The 16,852-nt window shown below is 36.0% G+C and overlaps 1 protein-coding gene across 2 annotated transcripts in view; it reads left to right on the top strand.

Moving 5' to 3' along the window:
* Positions 1-16,852, top strand: part of SPAG16 (sperm associated antigen 16) — a 1,223,101-nt gene that overhangs the window by 57,537 nt on the left and 1,148,712 nt on the right. For both annotated transcript variants that reach the window (XM_071216139.1, XM_004483160.3), the window contains one exon: positions 12,857-12,964. In XM_071216139.1, the coding sequence (XP_071072240.1) occupies positions 12,857-12,964 (108 nt within the window). The remainder of the gene's footprint in view (positions 1-12,856; positions 12,965-16,852) is intronic.

Raw genomic sequence — 16,852 nt, 5'->3', positions numbered from 1 at the left:
AGTTTGGCTATTCTAGGTCCTTTATTTTTCCATATAAATTTTAGTATCATTGTCAATTTCTCTAGAAAGGCATGGGTATGATTATTATTGGGATTGAGTTGAATCTATAGATTAATTTGGGGAGATAAATAATCATGGAAGAATGAATATTTTCACAAGTTTTAATCTTCTAATTCATTTACATGACATTTCTCTCCTTGTTCAGGTTATCTTTATTTTAATACTGTACATATAATTATGAAGAAATTTGAAATATATTCCCTTCACATTTAATTATTTAATGTCTGTGTTTCATGGCAACATTGTAGGATGCATATAACAGGGATTGTGTCTTGTGTTCATTATATCCCCCGAGCCTATTGCTATGCCTGGCACATAGTAGGTGGTTATAGGTGGTTAAGTGATTATGTGCTATTAACATTTTGGCCATTTAACTTTTGATAATTTTTTTAGAGTAGAGATTTAATGAGTTTCTCCCCTTTCATAGCATTCTTTTAGAGTAGGCAATATTTTTTTTTATCAGAGAAGGGAATTTAAAAATTTTCTGTCAAACTAAGTCTTGCCCCATTTAGAACACTCTTCTTTGCTGTGCTTTTATATTAAGAAAATATAATGTATACCAGAAAAAGTTTATTGAAAATCCTGAAGATTTGGCTGGAAAATAATACTGACCAGAATTTCTAACTAGAAGATACTCCATTTGAAAAATAATGAAATATTTATTTTACCTTTTGTTGGATATACAGACATAAAGAAAACTAAAATTAAATGCCAATTAATATCAAGGGAAAATTAGTTGCTTTACTAAGGGGCTCTGAATTCACTTTAAAAGTTCAATTCTATAAAAGGTCAAAGAGTGTCCAGCTCTTCTGAAGATCCATTTAATTTAATGACTTTCAAATAGAAACACTGTGGAAATAAAGATAATAATGAGACCCATAAAATTTCATGCTTTAGTGTTTAGGTAAATTACTTGTTAAATTAAGAAGGTATTTTCTCTGGTCATGGGTTTACCTCTCTCTCTCTCTCTCTTTTTCTTTCTGTTAAGAGCATAATGAAAGTTTACCCCTAATCTGGTTGAATGACAATTTCATTTGGCCATACAAAAATTATTCCAATATTATGTTTACTGGGTTATATTAATTCATAAATAACCAATTGAATATATTGAAATAATTGGTCATTATATAAATACTGTTACCAGAAATTACTTTGACTCAGATTTGCACATGAGAAAAATTTATAGCAAAGATGATCTACTTTGGTGGAAGTAATCAAGGATATGTTTATATGCTTCCTTTTGCCAAACCATGATAAAAAAAAAAAAAAGACCCAATAAATTCATTACTAAATGGTTACTCCAAAATACTTTGTTAAAGTTATTCTGTTGACATAATTATTTATTTTTATATATACAATACACAGACATTCACTTAAAATACATGTGTTTTTTTAATAAACAAAAAGTTGGTGTACTAATCTAAAAAGAAAATACTGTATAGTTTAAAATGGATATTTGAAGCTATATTCTTTAGGACAACTTTTATTTTCCTTTTAGTAGGCATCAGGAAGGTCATAATACGGGAAGCATCACCATGAAATGGACTGAAATTGTTTTACTGAGTAGGCTTCATTTGTGCAAACAGAAAGCAAGTGCCTGAAAACCAATTTAATGGTCAGAAAAACTTTAAGGCCTAATACCTCAATCAATTCCTATGCTTTCTTTTGGGATAAGCACAAATAGACCTTTAAAAGTATATTTTAAAAAAGTGAATTAATGCAATGCTGTACATTTGTGAGTCTGCTCAAGAAATTTTATAGAATTATTATTACTATTTCAAAATCAGTATTATATATATGAATTTTTAAAAGGCTACAAATGCCTTTTAAAAACACACAAAAATGCATCATGACAGTGATCACAGCACTTATTACATTTAAACTTGAACTGTTTATAAAGGATTTATATTTTAAGCTTGTTTCTCCTTTATCTTTATAATTACTGTACTTTATATAGTTTAGTGTATTTCTATTATTTATCCTATACTTACTATCATGAATATTCTTTTCTTAAATTACTATTTAACAAAATTGACCCATGTTCCAGTTTTTAGTTTTCCTTCTAGTAATATACATGACCTTGGACTTTTCCTTTCAATCTCTGTCATACCCATATAAAAGCACTGCTAGTTACAAACACTGTGAAATGTTTTAACCATTTCTATTCATTTCAAGATTTACAAACAACCTTTTTTTTAGCAATTCTACATAGATTAACCCTCAACTTGCCATTCTCTACCCTCCTTCTATTTCCTGGTGATCTATATTCTAATTAACTCCATGAATTTACACAATATATTTAGTTCATCATAGTGCAATCATACAGTATTTTTCCTTTTGTGTCTGGCTTGCTTCACTCAATATAACGTCCTCCAGGTTCATCCATATTGTCATATGCTGCACGACTTCATTTTTTCTTCCTGCTATATAATATTCCATCATGTGTATACACCACAATTTGTTTATGCATTCATCAATTGATGGACACCTGGTGTATTAGTCAGCCAAAGGGGTGTTGATGCAAAATACCAGAAATCAATTGGCCTTTATAAAGGTTATTTATTTGGGGGTAGACGCTTGCAGTTACCAGGCCATAAAGCTTAAGTTACTTCCCCTACTAGTCTGTTTCCACGTGTTGCGAGCATGATAGCTACCTATGTCTCTTCCATTAAGGCTCTTCCAGTATTCCAGCTTCTTCCAATATCAGCTGTAGGCTGGGATCAATCTAGTCTGTCTCCTGGGGCTCATTTCTCTCTGGGCTCAGCTGCTCTGCTTTCTGCATAAGGCTAGCTGTAAATTATTAGGCAAATGGCTTGTCTCTCTTCCTGGGGCATCTGCTGTGTCTAATAGAACCTTCTCTCTTTCCTCACATATCTGCTGCTCTGTGTATTTACTTCCCAAGGCTCCAGCATGGAAAACTCCCCACTCTGTCTTCTGCCATGTTGGTAGGTGGGGACTCCACGCCCTACCGATGTAGCCCAATCAAATCCTTTATCATAATGTAATCAAGTAAAAGTGAAACCTCTGAATCCAATACAATGTAATATGCCCAGAGGAGCAGAGTAGTTTACAAACATAATCCATTATCTATTTTTGGAATTCATAAATAATACCAAACTGCTATGCTGGCTTGTTTCCAACTTTTGGCAATTGTGAATAATTCTGCTATGAATGTCATTGTGCAGAGTCTGTTCATGTCTCTGCTCTCAGTTCTTCTGGGTATATACCTAGTAATAGTATTGCCAGGATAAATGGCGAGTTTATATTCAACTTCCTTAGGAACTGTCAAACAGTTCCTCCACAGTGGCTGTACCATTTGACATTCCCACCAACAGTGAATAAATCTTATTGCCACATCCTCTCCAACATTTACAGTTTTCTGATTTTTTAATAGCAGCCAGTCTGGTAAGTGTGAAATGATATCTCACTGTAGTTTTTCGTATTGTAATCTTTTGCCCATTTTTTAATTGAATACTTTGTCTTTTTATTGTTGAGTTGTATGATCTCTTTGTATATCATGGATATTGTGATGGTTAGGCATCCTCACAGTCTCGTGAGAGACTTTTAAAATTGCATACTGTTGACATATCTCCTGTTGATTCTCTTCCCCTAGAGAACCCTGACTAGTACAATTTGGTGCCAGAAGGAGGGGTTGTGCTTTTGCAATTACCAAAATGCTGGAACAGTTTTATAAACAGGTAAAGGGTATTTTTTGGAGGAATTGTGAGATGCTTGGTAGAAAAGACCTACAGTGCTTTGAAGAGACTGTTGATAGTAAGATGAGCTCTAAAGAGACTTTTGAGGCAAGTATTGTAGCTGAGTAATTAATAAGAATTATTTATTTAAAAGTTAGAGAAGATAATTTCAAGAGACTACCAAGAAAGCATGTGTTAAGGCATTGATGCATGGTGCCCTAAAAATTTTGGTTAGACTGGTTATAGAATGCAAAAAGGGTAGGTGTATTAGTCAGGGTTCTTTAGGGAAAACAGAATGAGCAGGAGATATCTGTCAATAGTAAGAGGTTTTATAGTGTCTCTTATGTGATCATAAGGATGCATAAGTCCATTCCCTTTTTATGAGGCCTTAGAAGTAACTGAAGAAACTATTATTGGAAACTGGAGGAAAGGTGATCCGTGTTTTAAAATTGCAGAGAACTTAGCAAGATTAACTTTTAGTGTTTTATGGAAGGCGGAATTTGAAAATGGTGCGCCTGGGCATTTAGCTGAAGAACTTTGCAAAGTGAACTCAGAGAATGTGGCTTGGCTTCTCCTTGCAGCTTATAGAAAAATGCTAGATGAGAGAGATAAGCTGAGGACTGAACTGCTGGGCACAAAGAAAACAGAAACTCACTCTCGAAATTCCAAGCCTCCGGAAATCAAACTCCCAGATGATAGTGCCCCATTTGAGGACTTAACTAAACTTGGAACTTGTAAATCAGAATTGAAGATGCAGTTATATTGGAAAGATTTGTGGAAAGTCTTACTGTCTGATGGCTTGGACCCCTGCTTCTTACATGCTAAACCAACAAGCTTTTTGAGGGAGCTGGATGAACAAAACCAGTCAGTTTGGACTAAAAGGGACATGGAAAGGAGTGATTGAAGGAGAAACTGCTTTAAGATGGAAATCATGGAAGCTGAGATCTGGAATTAAGACATCACCTTGGATGAAGAGAGGAACCTCACCCATGTGTACAGAGAGGGTGAGTTTGCCCCAGCAGTTGAAGAGGGTGGATGTTCCCACCTGATGTTCAGGGAGAGTTTTGCCACACTAAGGTACAGAGAGGGTGGAGCATATTCCCCAGGGATTAGGGAGGTTAAGGTCATCACCCCATGGGTCTAAGAGGGGTGGATCTGTCCCCCATGCAATAGGGAAGGCCAGGTGGTCAACTCATTGCTCTGAGAGGGCCCATATGCCAAAGGCTTGGGAGGATGTTGTCTTCACTGTACTAGAGGGGTTTAGACTCTACTAACCCAAAGATTGGGTAAAGTGTGGTAATCACCCCAGTGCTATTGGAGGGTGAGATCTAGAGCTTGGTCACCACCCAGATGTTTGAAGAGGGTGGAAACAAGAAAATGGCCATTGGACAAGCCTGTGGAAAGGGTGGGACCCCATGAATCCAGGGAAAGAAACAATCATCTTAAGAATGACTCTCAGATGTGATATTGAATGGAATTTGCACTGCAGGTTTACTTCACTGGAGAGGGGCCATTACTCATGTTTCCCTCCCAAATTCTCCTTATAGTAATGAAAATGTTTAACCTTTGTCCATCTGTGTATTGGAAGCAAATAAATTGTTTTATAAGTTTCAGAGGTCTAAAGCTAGATGGACTTTGCTCCAAGACAGACTGTATTTCTTTAAACTGACTCATGATATGCTTTTGTACTCAGCAGTGTTAGTGATTTAGGTTTTTTGAATATTGTAGTGTCTTATTGGAACTCAGAGGGTGGAGCTTAGCAGTTTTTGTTATTGTTTATGAATTCCAAAAATAGATATTGGATTATGTTTGTAAACTAGTCTGTAGCTGGGTACAATTAAATAATGATTAAGGCTTTGATTGGGCCTCGTAAGATGTTGTATCCTCAACCCCTTGGCGGGTGGGGATTCTCAGAGAAACCACACTGCAGAGAAGGGAGGTTGGAGTTTTGAGCTGGAGCCTGGGAAGTAAGCACACAGAGGAAAAGAAAAGCTGAACCCAGAGAGAATTGAGCCCTGGGGAGAAAGACAGAGCCTGATAGTCTATGGAAGGCCTTGTGGAGAGAGTAGGAAAGCTGAGCCCAGGGAGAAACAAGCCCTAGGAAGAGAGGAGCCCAGGAAACCTGAACTCTTGGCAGATGTCAGAACCATCTTGCTCCAATACATGGCAACATTTTGGTGAGGGAAATCATTTATGCGTTATGGCTTGATATCTATAAGCTTCTACCCCAAATAAATACCCTTTATAAAGGCCAACATATTTCTGGTATTTTGCATCAGCACTCCTTTGGCTGACTAATACAGATATTAAATTCTTACCATGTATGTGATTGCCAAATATATTCTCCCATTGAGTTGAGTGCCTTTTCTCCCTTTTGACAAAGTCCCTTGAGGTGCAAAGGTGTTTAATTTTGAGGAGGTGCCATATATCTGTTTTTCCTTTTGTGTTAGTGCTTTGGTTGTAAGGTTTAATAAACTACTGCCTACCATAAAATCTTGAAGATTTTTTCCTACATTTTCTTCTATAAGTTTTATGGTTGTCATTTTTATATTTAGGTCCTTGATCCATTTTGAGTTAATTTTTGTATAAGGTATGAGATAGGGGTCTTCTTTCTTTCTTTTCGATACATATCTCCAGTTCTCCCAGCACCATTTCTGGAATAGACTGCTCTGGTCCAGTTGGGGAAGCTTGCCTGTCTTGTCAAAAATCACTTGAATGTAGATGTGAGGGTCTATTTCTGAGTTCTTGATTCAGTTCCATTGGTCAATATATCCGTATGTTCTTTGGGTATTGACATAGTGGGTAGAGTTACATATGATAACTGAGGGAGTGCTGAGTTCCCATCCTGGGGAGCTCTGTTGCATTCCCCAGTGGAAAAGCAACAATCCCCCAGGTGCAAGGGCCAAGATCAGTGAAGAAGGATGTTCCAATGATGGGCCCTTGAGACTGATGACTATGCTTATGAGCCTGTGGGCTTGAAATTTCAGTTAGACCTAGAGCTGCAGGGTGCCTAAGATTTACCTCCTGAGAGCCTCCATGTTGCTTAAATGTGGCCACTCTCTAAGTCAAACTCAGAATATAAATAAATGCATTACCTTTTCCCCAGTGTGGGACATGACTCCCGGGGATGACCCTCCCTGGTGCCAAGGGATTACTACCAAGCGCAAGCTGGTGATACAACTAGAAAAAGACTTGAGTAAAAGGGGGAAATGGTAAAGACAAATGAGTTTATATGGTTAAGAGACCTCATAATGTGTCAGGAGGTCATCAAAGGGGTCTTGCTTATGCACCTCTCAGCAGGATCTTATAGAGAGCCAAAGTGGATACAACCCCAGGTAGTGGTGATACTGAGGGTTACAGAGACATCCAGGTCCTACAGTCATTGCATATGGCTGTGGAGTTCAGTGCTTTGCCAGTGGGCCCTACTTTGGAATTTGTATTCCTGAGTGTGCTGGAGTTGGACTCAGATGTGACTTCTTTACACATGCCTCTTCTGTCACTTTTACTGAAACTGTGGTTGGCCCTGGGATTAATGTATGTTCAGGAGACTTGAACCTCTGGACTGTCCATGTGCCTGCTGGGCCCTGACCCTCAGGAGAGTTGCAACACCTACTCTCCAACTCATTGGACTTACCCAAGTCAGCTAACAAGGAGGTGAGGATGGACAACCACCACATGTAGGAACCAAGAGAGTTTACAACTGCAAGCAGGAAAATTGCATCCATCAGTCATGTGGGATCTAACCCCCTTTCAATTTAGAGATGGAGTGGGCATCACCATCCCAGGATGAGGGAATAAAATAGGGATTAGAGTGGACTTACTGGTATTGTACTATAGAATTATTATGACTCTAGCAATGGAAGAATTTGTATCATTGATATGGAGACAGTGGCCACAGGAGTTGCTGCAGGCAGGGAGAGGGAAAAAGAGGTGTAATATGGGGGCATTTTCGGGACTTGGAGTTGTCCTGAATGATATTGCAGGGATAGATGCAGGACATTATATATCCTGCCATAACCCACTGAATGGATTGGGAGAGAGTGTAAACTACAGCATAAACTATAGTCCATGCCATGTAGCGGTGCTCCAAAATGTACTCATAAAATGCTAAGAATGTACACACTAATGAAAGAAGTTGTTGATGTGGAGGAATAGGGGGTGTGGGAAGCGGGGTATATGGGAACCTTCTATATTTTTTAATGTAATATTTTGTGTGTTCTGTGTATCTTTAAAAAAAAGATAATAAAAATTAAATAGCATAATTCAAGTGGAAATATATTCAAACGGTATAAAATATTACCTGATATAAGGTATTAATATTATTTTGAATCATTTTAGAAATTAATGTACTTAAAATTTTAGGTGCTAATTTCTTTATGTGTAATTTAGATTTATTTTATTTCCATTTCTAAAATACTGCTGTATCAAATGTTAGTGACTTTTCAAATGTGTTTTGGTTACTATCAACAGAAATATGTTTAAATGCAGTTATGTAAAATGTAATTTGGTCTAAGTACAAGGGAACAATAAATATGTATAGTGTTATAGTAAAAAAAGTTTCACCTGAATCTAAAACTTTGGTAGTTTAATTAAATTTTATTTTGATGTCCAAAACAAAACAAAACAAAACAATAGCTATATATAAAACTCAACATGTTTGTGGAGTTCCAGTAACATCATTGTCAATGCTGAACTGCCCCTTTCAGATGTACTCACAGACACATAAACACTCTGAATACATAACACCCCATTGTAAAAGAAAATCACATGACATGGGGTATGATACACATGTAGAAATTTTCCAATAAACTTGTAATTATGCCTTCTTAAAAAAAAATGCCTTTCTTTATGCCTGTCCCATGCTGTTTTTTTAATCATTGTAGCTAAGTAACATGCTTTAAAGTCTGGAAGTGAGTGTCCTCTAACTTTGTTCTTTTTTTAGATCATTTTGGCTATTCAGGGCACCTTACTTCCAAAGAAATTTGATAATTGTTTTTTCCACTTCTGCAAAAAAAGGCTGTTGGGATTTTTATTGGGATTGCATTGAGTCTGTAAATCAATTTGGGTAGAATTGACATCTTAATGATATTTATTCATTTCCAGCTTCATTCTTTTATGATCAAAGAAAGTGTTTTTTAATAATTTCAATCTTTTTAAAATTTATTGAGACTTGTCTTATGACCCAACATGTGGTCTATCTTAGAGAAGGATCCATGAGCACTTGAAAATAAAGTATATCCTGCTCTTTTGTGGTGCAGTGCTCTATAATGTCTGTTTGTTTATCATATTATTTAAGTTCTCTGTTTCTTTATTAGTCCTCTGTCTACATGTACTCAGAGTGGTGTATTAAAATCTCCAATTATTATTGTAGAGGCATTTGTTTCTCCAGTTTTGCCATTGTGTGCCTAATGTATCTTGGGGTACACAGGTTAGGTACATAAATATTCAGTATAGCTATTTCTTCTTGGTGAGTTGCCCCTTTTATTAATATATGATGACCTTGCTCATCCATTATAATAATTTTGCATTTGAAATCTATTTTTGTACTATATTAATATTGCTAATCCAGATATTTTTTGGTTACTATTTACATGGAATATCCTTTCCAATCTTTCACTTTTAACCTAGTTGTATCCTTACATTTGAGGTGGGTCTCTTGTAGACAACGTATAGATGGCTCCTATTTTTTATCCATTATATCAATCTATGAGTTTTTTTAAAGATTTATTTTGTTTATTTCCCATATACTTGTTATTTGCATTTGCTGTCTGCTTTTTGTGTCCATTCATTCTTTGCTCTCTGTGTCTGTTCATCTTCTCTTTAGGAGGCACCGGAAACCAAACCTGGTACCTCCCATGTGGAAGAGAGGCAGTTAATAGCTTGAGACACCTCAACTCCCTGCTTTGTTGTATCTCTCATTGTCTTTCCTCTTTGTTTCCTTGTTGGGTCATCTTGTTGCATCAGCTTGCCACACCTGCACATCTTGCCAGCTTGCTGTCTTGCTTATCTTCTCCAGGAGGCACCAGAAACCAAACCCGGGACCTCCCATGTGGTAGGTGGCAGTTCAGTCACTTGAGCTATATCACGTTTCCGGTCTATGACTTTTGATTGGGGAGTTTAATCCATTAATATTCAGTGTTATTACTTTAAAGGCATTACTTCATCCATTTTGTCCTTCAGTTGTCTCTTGTTATATCATTCTATTGTCTATCTTCTTTTCCTTTAGTTTACCCTTTCTAATAATCTTCATTTCTATACTCTTTTCCAAATCTCCTTTCAGGCTGCAGAACTCCCTGTAGTATTGTAATTCTTGTCTTTTGGTTACATATTCTATCAGTTTTTGTTTGTTGGTGAAGACTTTGAACTCACCTTCATTTTTGAAGGACAGTTTTTCCAGATACAAAATTATGGCTGGCAGTTTTTCTCTTTCAGGACCTCTAATACATCATACCACTTTCTTCTCACCTCTGTGGTTTCTGATGAGAGGTCAGCACTCAATTTTACTGAGTTTCCCTTATATGTGATGCTTTGCTTTTCTCTTGCTGCTTTCAGAATCCTCACTTTATCTCTGATATTTGTCATTCTGAATAGTAGGTGTCTTGGGGTAGGTCTATTCAGATTTATTCTGTTTGGGGTACATTGTCCTTCTTGGATGTTGATATTGATGTTTTTCATAAGAATTGGGAAGTCTTCAGTCATCATTTTCTCAAATGTTCTTTTTACCTTTTTCCATTCTCTTGTCTTTGTTGGGACACTGAGAACAGGAATGTTTATATGTTTTGCATTGTCTCACAATTCCCTGAGATGCTGTTCCATTTTTTACATTTTCTTCTCTTTCTGTCCTCTTGTCTTTTCCAATTCAGAAGTTCTGTCTTTGAAATCACTAATTATGTCTTCAAGCAATTCAAATCTGTTCTTATTTGCCTCTTTTTTAAATCTCATCCATCATGTCTTTCATTCACATAAGGTCTGTTACCTTTCTTCGCAGGTTTTCAAATTGTTCTTTATGCTCTCCTACTCTCTTCTTAATATCCTTTCTTTAGTCATATTTTCTTTAAAAAGGAGAGTTGTGTGATTGTCTTAAATCCTGTATGTCTTCAAAATATTTGATTAGTTCCTTTGGGTGGGCCATGTCTTCCTGTTACCTAATATGGCTTATAAATTTTTGCTGCTGTCTAGTCATCTGATTTGGTGATTTTCTCTCATGGCCAATTTCTCTCTCATTCCTATTTTTTCTTTTTTTCCCCTTAACTCCTCTTTGATTTTTGGTTTATTCTATGTCTTTAAAATTGCCTGGTTTAAGTTATCAAAATTGGATGGTGGACTCACTAATGGGGAGCAGATTTTCTCCTAGAGATCAGGCTATGGAGAGAACTAGGAACAGTTTTTGTTCATGCAATTTCCAGACCAGCCAGCAGATGGTGCCTATCAGTGAGCTTTTCCATGAAGGTGTTTCATTCTAGGCTCTCCTGTGCTCCTGTGTTGAATCTCCAGAGCTGAGATTCAAAGTAAGCTCTGTTGACCAAATTCACTGAAGAAAATCTGCTGGGCTCCCCCTCCCTTTTCCCTTGAAACAGCTGACAGGGAGGAAGATGTCTGTTCTCTAAGTCAGCTGCAGTGAGCCAGGGTTTTACCCCAGCTTGGAAGCTTGGAGGTGGGGGAGGGGAGCCTTTCCCACTGTTAGGGGCTTGGTAACTCACATTTGTTGTTTTGGCGTCTTCGTATCAAGAGCTACTTTTTTTTTTTTTTAATGGTTATATGTATTTTTAAAATATATTGTTTATTTTTAAAAAAGATACTTAGATTACACAAATTGTTAAACAAAAAAAATGTAAGGGATTCCCATATGCCCCACTCCTCACACCTCCCACCCTTCCCCACATTAACAACTTCTTTCATTAGCGTGGTACATTCATTGGAATAGATAAACCCATTTGAAGCATTTCCACTAAGCATGGATTATAGTTTACATTGTAGTCTACACTCTCTCCCATTCAGTTCTTTAGTTACAGCAGGATATATAATGGCCTGTATATGTAGTTGCAATGTCAGAGCTACTTTTAATTCACGATATGTCATGTTACTTAATTTTACAGCAAAAAATTTCATCAACATAGGCTCTATCAGGAACCTGAAAATATAACCTCATCCCACTTTTTTTTTACAGCATCCCATTCGACACTCCTCATTGATGTCTCTGCCATAACTCCTAAAGCAGAAGTGCATTTCAGTGCATTATTTTATATGAATCTGAATTTTGAAATATTGTGACACAGAGAAGTGATTTCTTGCATTCTAATCATAATGTAAGATGTCAGAACTCTGATTCAGTTCATTTTTCAGAATGTGAATTTCACTGAAGTAACAAGTAACTAAGACAGTAACCAAAACTGTCAAGAGTATTTTTTCATTTTAAGTTGTGTTTTACATTATTATATTGAAACTAATATATTATGGAGGTAAATGAAATGTTCACATTAATTTTTCATACACAGCCTGGGTTTAGAATGAATTCTCTTGCATGTTTCATGCCAAGTGTATGTACAAGATATATCCAGTTAAAGAATGTTTCTGTGTTACAATATTGATATTGAAGGACTTCCTTAGCAGATTATCATTTATTTCTAATAAAATGATCTGCAGGTTACATATATTTATCGTATGCATTGCCAAAATAAAATCTTGGTTGTTCAGAACTTATATGCTCCACCCCCCAATTATCAGAACTGTATTTCCATTTAGCCTTATACTATGGAAGCGCAGAGTGAAATTTCATAAAGTCTTATTCTTTAATTATGCTGTTTTATATGTAATTCAGTTTTGTAAGCCAAACAAATTTAGAAGTAGATGGGTTATAAATTATTCTTTCAACATACCTTTAATTTTCATCCTTATCTTTAGTTTTCATTTACTTAAAGATATGTGGATGAATACTATTCTTGAAACTATAGGTTTTGGCCTTTTCAACCCCAAAATACATGTTTAATGAGAATTACAGTGGAATCTTTGTTTTTCAGTTATCCAATGCTGAATTTGAACTGATGACTAAATAATTTTTCATAGAGAATTAGCAATTTTAAAATTTTTATTATTATTTTCAGCAAGGCTAGAGCAGATCTATTGAAAACTCAGAAAGAACGTGATTTTCATCGAATGCGCCATAAGCAAGTACTCCAGGAAAGGAACAAATTAATTAATGACCTCAAAAGGTAAGCTGATAATATTTGTTGCAATATTGAAGTATTATTTAGTTGACCATGAGAGGTTTCAGACAAATTTACTCATTCAACATTTACTGAGTGTGTATTAAGTGTGTGACATTATAAGATGTTTAAAATATAAAGATGAATCAGTCTATGTCCTTTCCATCAAGGGACTCAGAGACTATTGGAATATTGCTCTGTCAGCCAAGAGGGAGCAGTCATCTCATCCAACTTGGGGTATGAGAGAATTCAGGGATGTACTTCCAGAGGAACCAGATTCTAAAATATAAATAACAGGTAGCAGAATGAGGGAGAGAGGTCAGCATAGTACTCTAGTCAGATGATGTATTCTGTGCAAAGACACCAAGTCATGAAGGAGCCTGTCATGTTCACTAAATTGCAAGCATAGAGAGAAAAGTGTGGATGAGGTTTGACAAATGGGACATATCACAAATGTCCTTGAATTTATGCTAAGGCTTTTAGAAATTTTTCTGAAGATATTACTCCAATTTGTTGCCTCCCTATTCCTCCTCCTCCCCCCGCCCCAAAACCCAACCAACCAATCAAATCAACAAACAAGAAAACAAGATTTTCTTAACTAAAAATTTCACTTGCTTTATCTAGCTAAGCACTGTCCAATAGAACTTTCTGTGATGATAGAAATGTTTGATATTTGGACTGTCCAGTACAATAGCTACTAGCCACATATGCTACTGAGTACTTGCAGTGTGGTTAGTGCTACTGAAGAACCGAATTTCTAATTTTATTCCATTTTATTTCATTTAAATTTAAATGGCCATATTTGGCTAGTGGCTGCCATATTGGGCAGTGCAGTTTAGGGATGGTAAGGCGAATTACTGTCTTTTGTTGAGATAACATTTGGCTATTATGATTTCCCAGTCACCAGTAGGCTGACTCATGGAATTTCAGAATTAATATAAGTATCAAACATCACAATACTATACACAGAACTAAAGTTTTATGATTTTTCTTAAATTAAACCTCCATAGGCATAAATCACCTCTTTAAAAGAGAGTTTACATTAACTTACAGAAAAAGGTCTTAGATTATATACTGTTTAATATTTGACTTCAATCATTTTTTTGGTCTCATATTTGGTCTTAATTTTTTTGTTCAGAAAAATTCAGGAAAACACGGTAAAATTTGTTTCCCCTCTAATGTAAACATTCACTAGGAAACAGTGCAATGTAAAAGAAAGGGACTGGATTTTGGAGTCAAGTAAACTTTGGTTTGGCTCCACCACTAACCTTTTGATGCTGATTGTTGTTATGTGTTTCTCATATGTAAAAATATATATGTGATAATACATTTTGTATTGATGTATATAAAGTACTTGGTATAGTACCCAAAGATGGGAAATACTTTGTACATACCCTGACACTGAAAGTATGTTTGTGTTTGATATATTCTATTTCAACTAGATTTCTCTTTTATCTTTTTATATAGGTATAAAGAAAAGGTAGCAATAACCAGATAACTCCACTCTTTTGGGCATCCTTCTCCCCATATTTTTCACAAGTCTGTATCGTTGCATTTGTCACAGTGTTCCCCTTCTCCCGAACATTTTTGCAGGTCACAACTTTGATAATATAACCATACCTTTTGCCAGAAACTTGTGTTCCACCTACTAATCAGGATGGTATTTATTGCCCAATGAGCAGTAGGGGAGCCAGATCCAAATCCTTATCTTTACGGCTGTTTTCTTGGGCAGCTCCCATATCTCTTGTGTTATTCCACATCCTCTGAGCAGCAGACAGAAGGACAGGATGTCACAGTCAGGAAATTAAGGGAAATGTCTATGGGACAAAATAGAAAGAGAGCTAGAAGAGGTAGAGAGAGACTTCAGATCATAATGGAGGTTTTTTTCTCTTGAGTAAAAGATAAAGGGAAAGAAGGAAGTTTGGGATATCTTTTTAAAAATGCATTGCAGCTCTAAGGAAACTTTTGCAAGGGCACTGGGGAGTCCTTGAGCCAAAGTTGTATGTCAGAGGAGTCCTCTGTCTCCTATGAATGGGCCTATCTTAGTATTTCCATCATGCTCAGTTATTGGTTGAGAGCAGTCATTGAAAGCATGGCTTTGGCTCAAATTCAGCACATAGTACCTAGGCCCATCATTGAATTCTGTGTTCTGTTTAGATATTTGAGAGGTGCATTCTCAAGTTGCATAACATTCAAATAAAAATTACATTAAATATAAATAGGCTAAATATTTCAATTAAAGAATTAATATTATCAGACTGGATTTTAAAAAAACACCACATATAAGCAATTTATAAAAGATATATTTTAACTTTAAAATCACAAATAGTTTAAAATTAAAAAGATGGTATGATGGTTTGAAGCTGTAAGTACTCCAGAAAAACACACTCTTAAATCTAGTCCAATCCTGTGGGTGTGAATCCAATGTAAGCAGGACATTTTGATGAGGTTGCTTCAATTAAGGTGTGGCCCAGTCCAATCATAATGGGTTTTAATCCTATTTCTGGAGTGCTTTATAAGCAGAATGAACTCAGATGGAAAAAAAGCTATAGGGAGCAAGAGAATAGACACTGATGGAACCCAGAAGAGAAAAGAGAGACCATGAGATGCCATCATGTGCTTTGCCATGTGATAGATGAATCAAGGATTACTGGCAGCCAACCACAGGATTCTGTCTTTTGAAAGGAAAGAATCACTTTGATGCCACCTTGATTTGGCCCCAGAACTGCAAGCAAATAAATTCCCATTGTTTAACCTGATCCATTTCATAGTATGTTCCTCAACAGCCTAGTAAACTAAAGCAGATGGTGTATGACATATCATGCAAATCTTAAGAAAGTTGGGATATCTATATTAATATCTGACAAATTAGACTTCAGGATAAGAAGTATTATCAGAGAAAAAGAAGGGGCATTTCATATTGATAAAATGGCCAATTTATTAGGAAGACATAATATTAAATATGCATGACCATAATATAAAAGCTTCAAAGTACATGAAGTATGATAAAACTGAAAGGAAAAATAGGTATTTCCACAGTTATAAATTGAGAATTTTTCCCCCCCGACATGGCTCCCTTGTCTGTTTGCTTGTTTTTATTCGTTGTTTTTGCTCATTGTCTGCTTGTTGTTTTTTGCTTTTTGTATGCTCCTTGTCTGTTTGTTTTTTCTTTAGGAGGCACCAGGAACCAAACCCAGGACCTCTCATGTGGGAGTTAAGTGCTCAACTGCTTGAGTCACATTTGCTCCCACTCGTTTGTTTTTGCTTATTGTCTTGCTCATTGTTTTTGCTCCCTGTCTGCTCATTGGTTTTGCTCGATGTCTTCTCATCGTCTGCTCATTGTTTGTTTATCTTCTTTAGGAGGCACCGGGAACCGAACTCTGGACCTTCCATGTGGGAGGTGGGCACTCAACTGCTTGAGCCATATCCTCTCCTTAAATGGAGAATTTTAACACTCAATTTTTAGTAATTGTTAGGAAAAGAGGATAGAAATTCTTCAAGTCAACAGAAGACTTGAGAAACACTAACAACTAGTTAAGCCTAATTGACATTTCATGATTTTTGGATTTTCAAATGCACTTTACCAAAATAGATCATATTCTGTGCCATAAAACAAGTCTCTATAAATTTCAAAAAATTGAGGTTATACAAGTATGTTTTTCACCAAAACCAAATTAAATTAGAAATCAGTAAAATATCTGGATAATATTCAAATATTTGGAAATTGAGTAAAATACTTCTAAATAACCCATGGGTCAAAGAGGGAAGTTAAAAAATATTTTGAACTGAATGATTGAAAATGCAGCATATAAAATTTGTAGAATGTAGCCAAAGCAGTACTGATAGTGATATTTATTAGATGATTTATATTAGAAAAGAAGAAAACTTAAAACC

This window comes from Dasypus novemcinctus, chromosome 7, assembly GCF_030445035.2.
Source record: "Dasypus novemcinctus isolate mDasNov1 chromosome 7, mDasNov1.1.hap2, whole genome shotgun sequence".
Taxonomy (NCBI): domain Eukaryota; kingdom Metazoa; phylum Chordata; class Mammalia; order Cingulata; family Dasypodidae; genus Dasypus; species Dasypus novemcinctus.
This window is presented reverse-complemented; position numbering and strand designations above follow the sequence as displayed.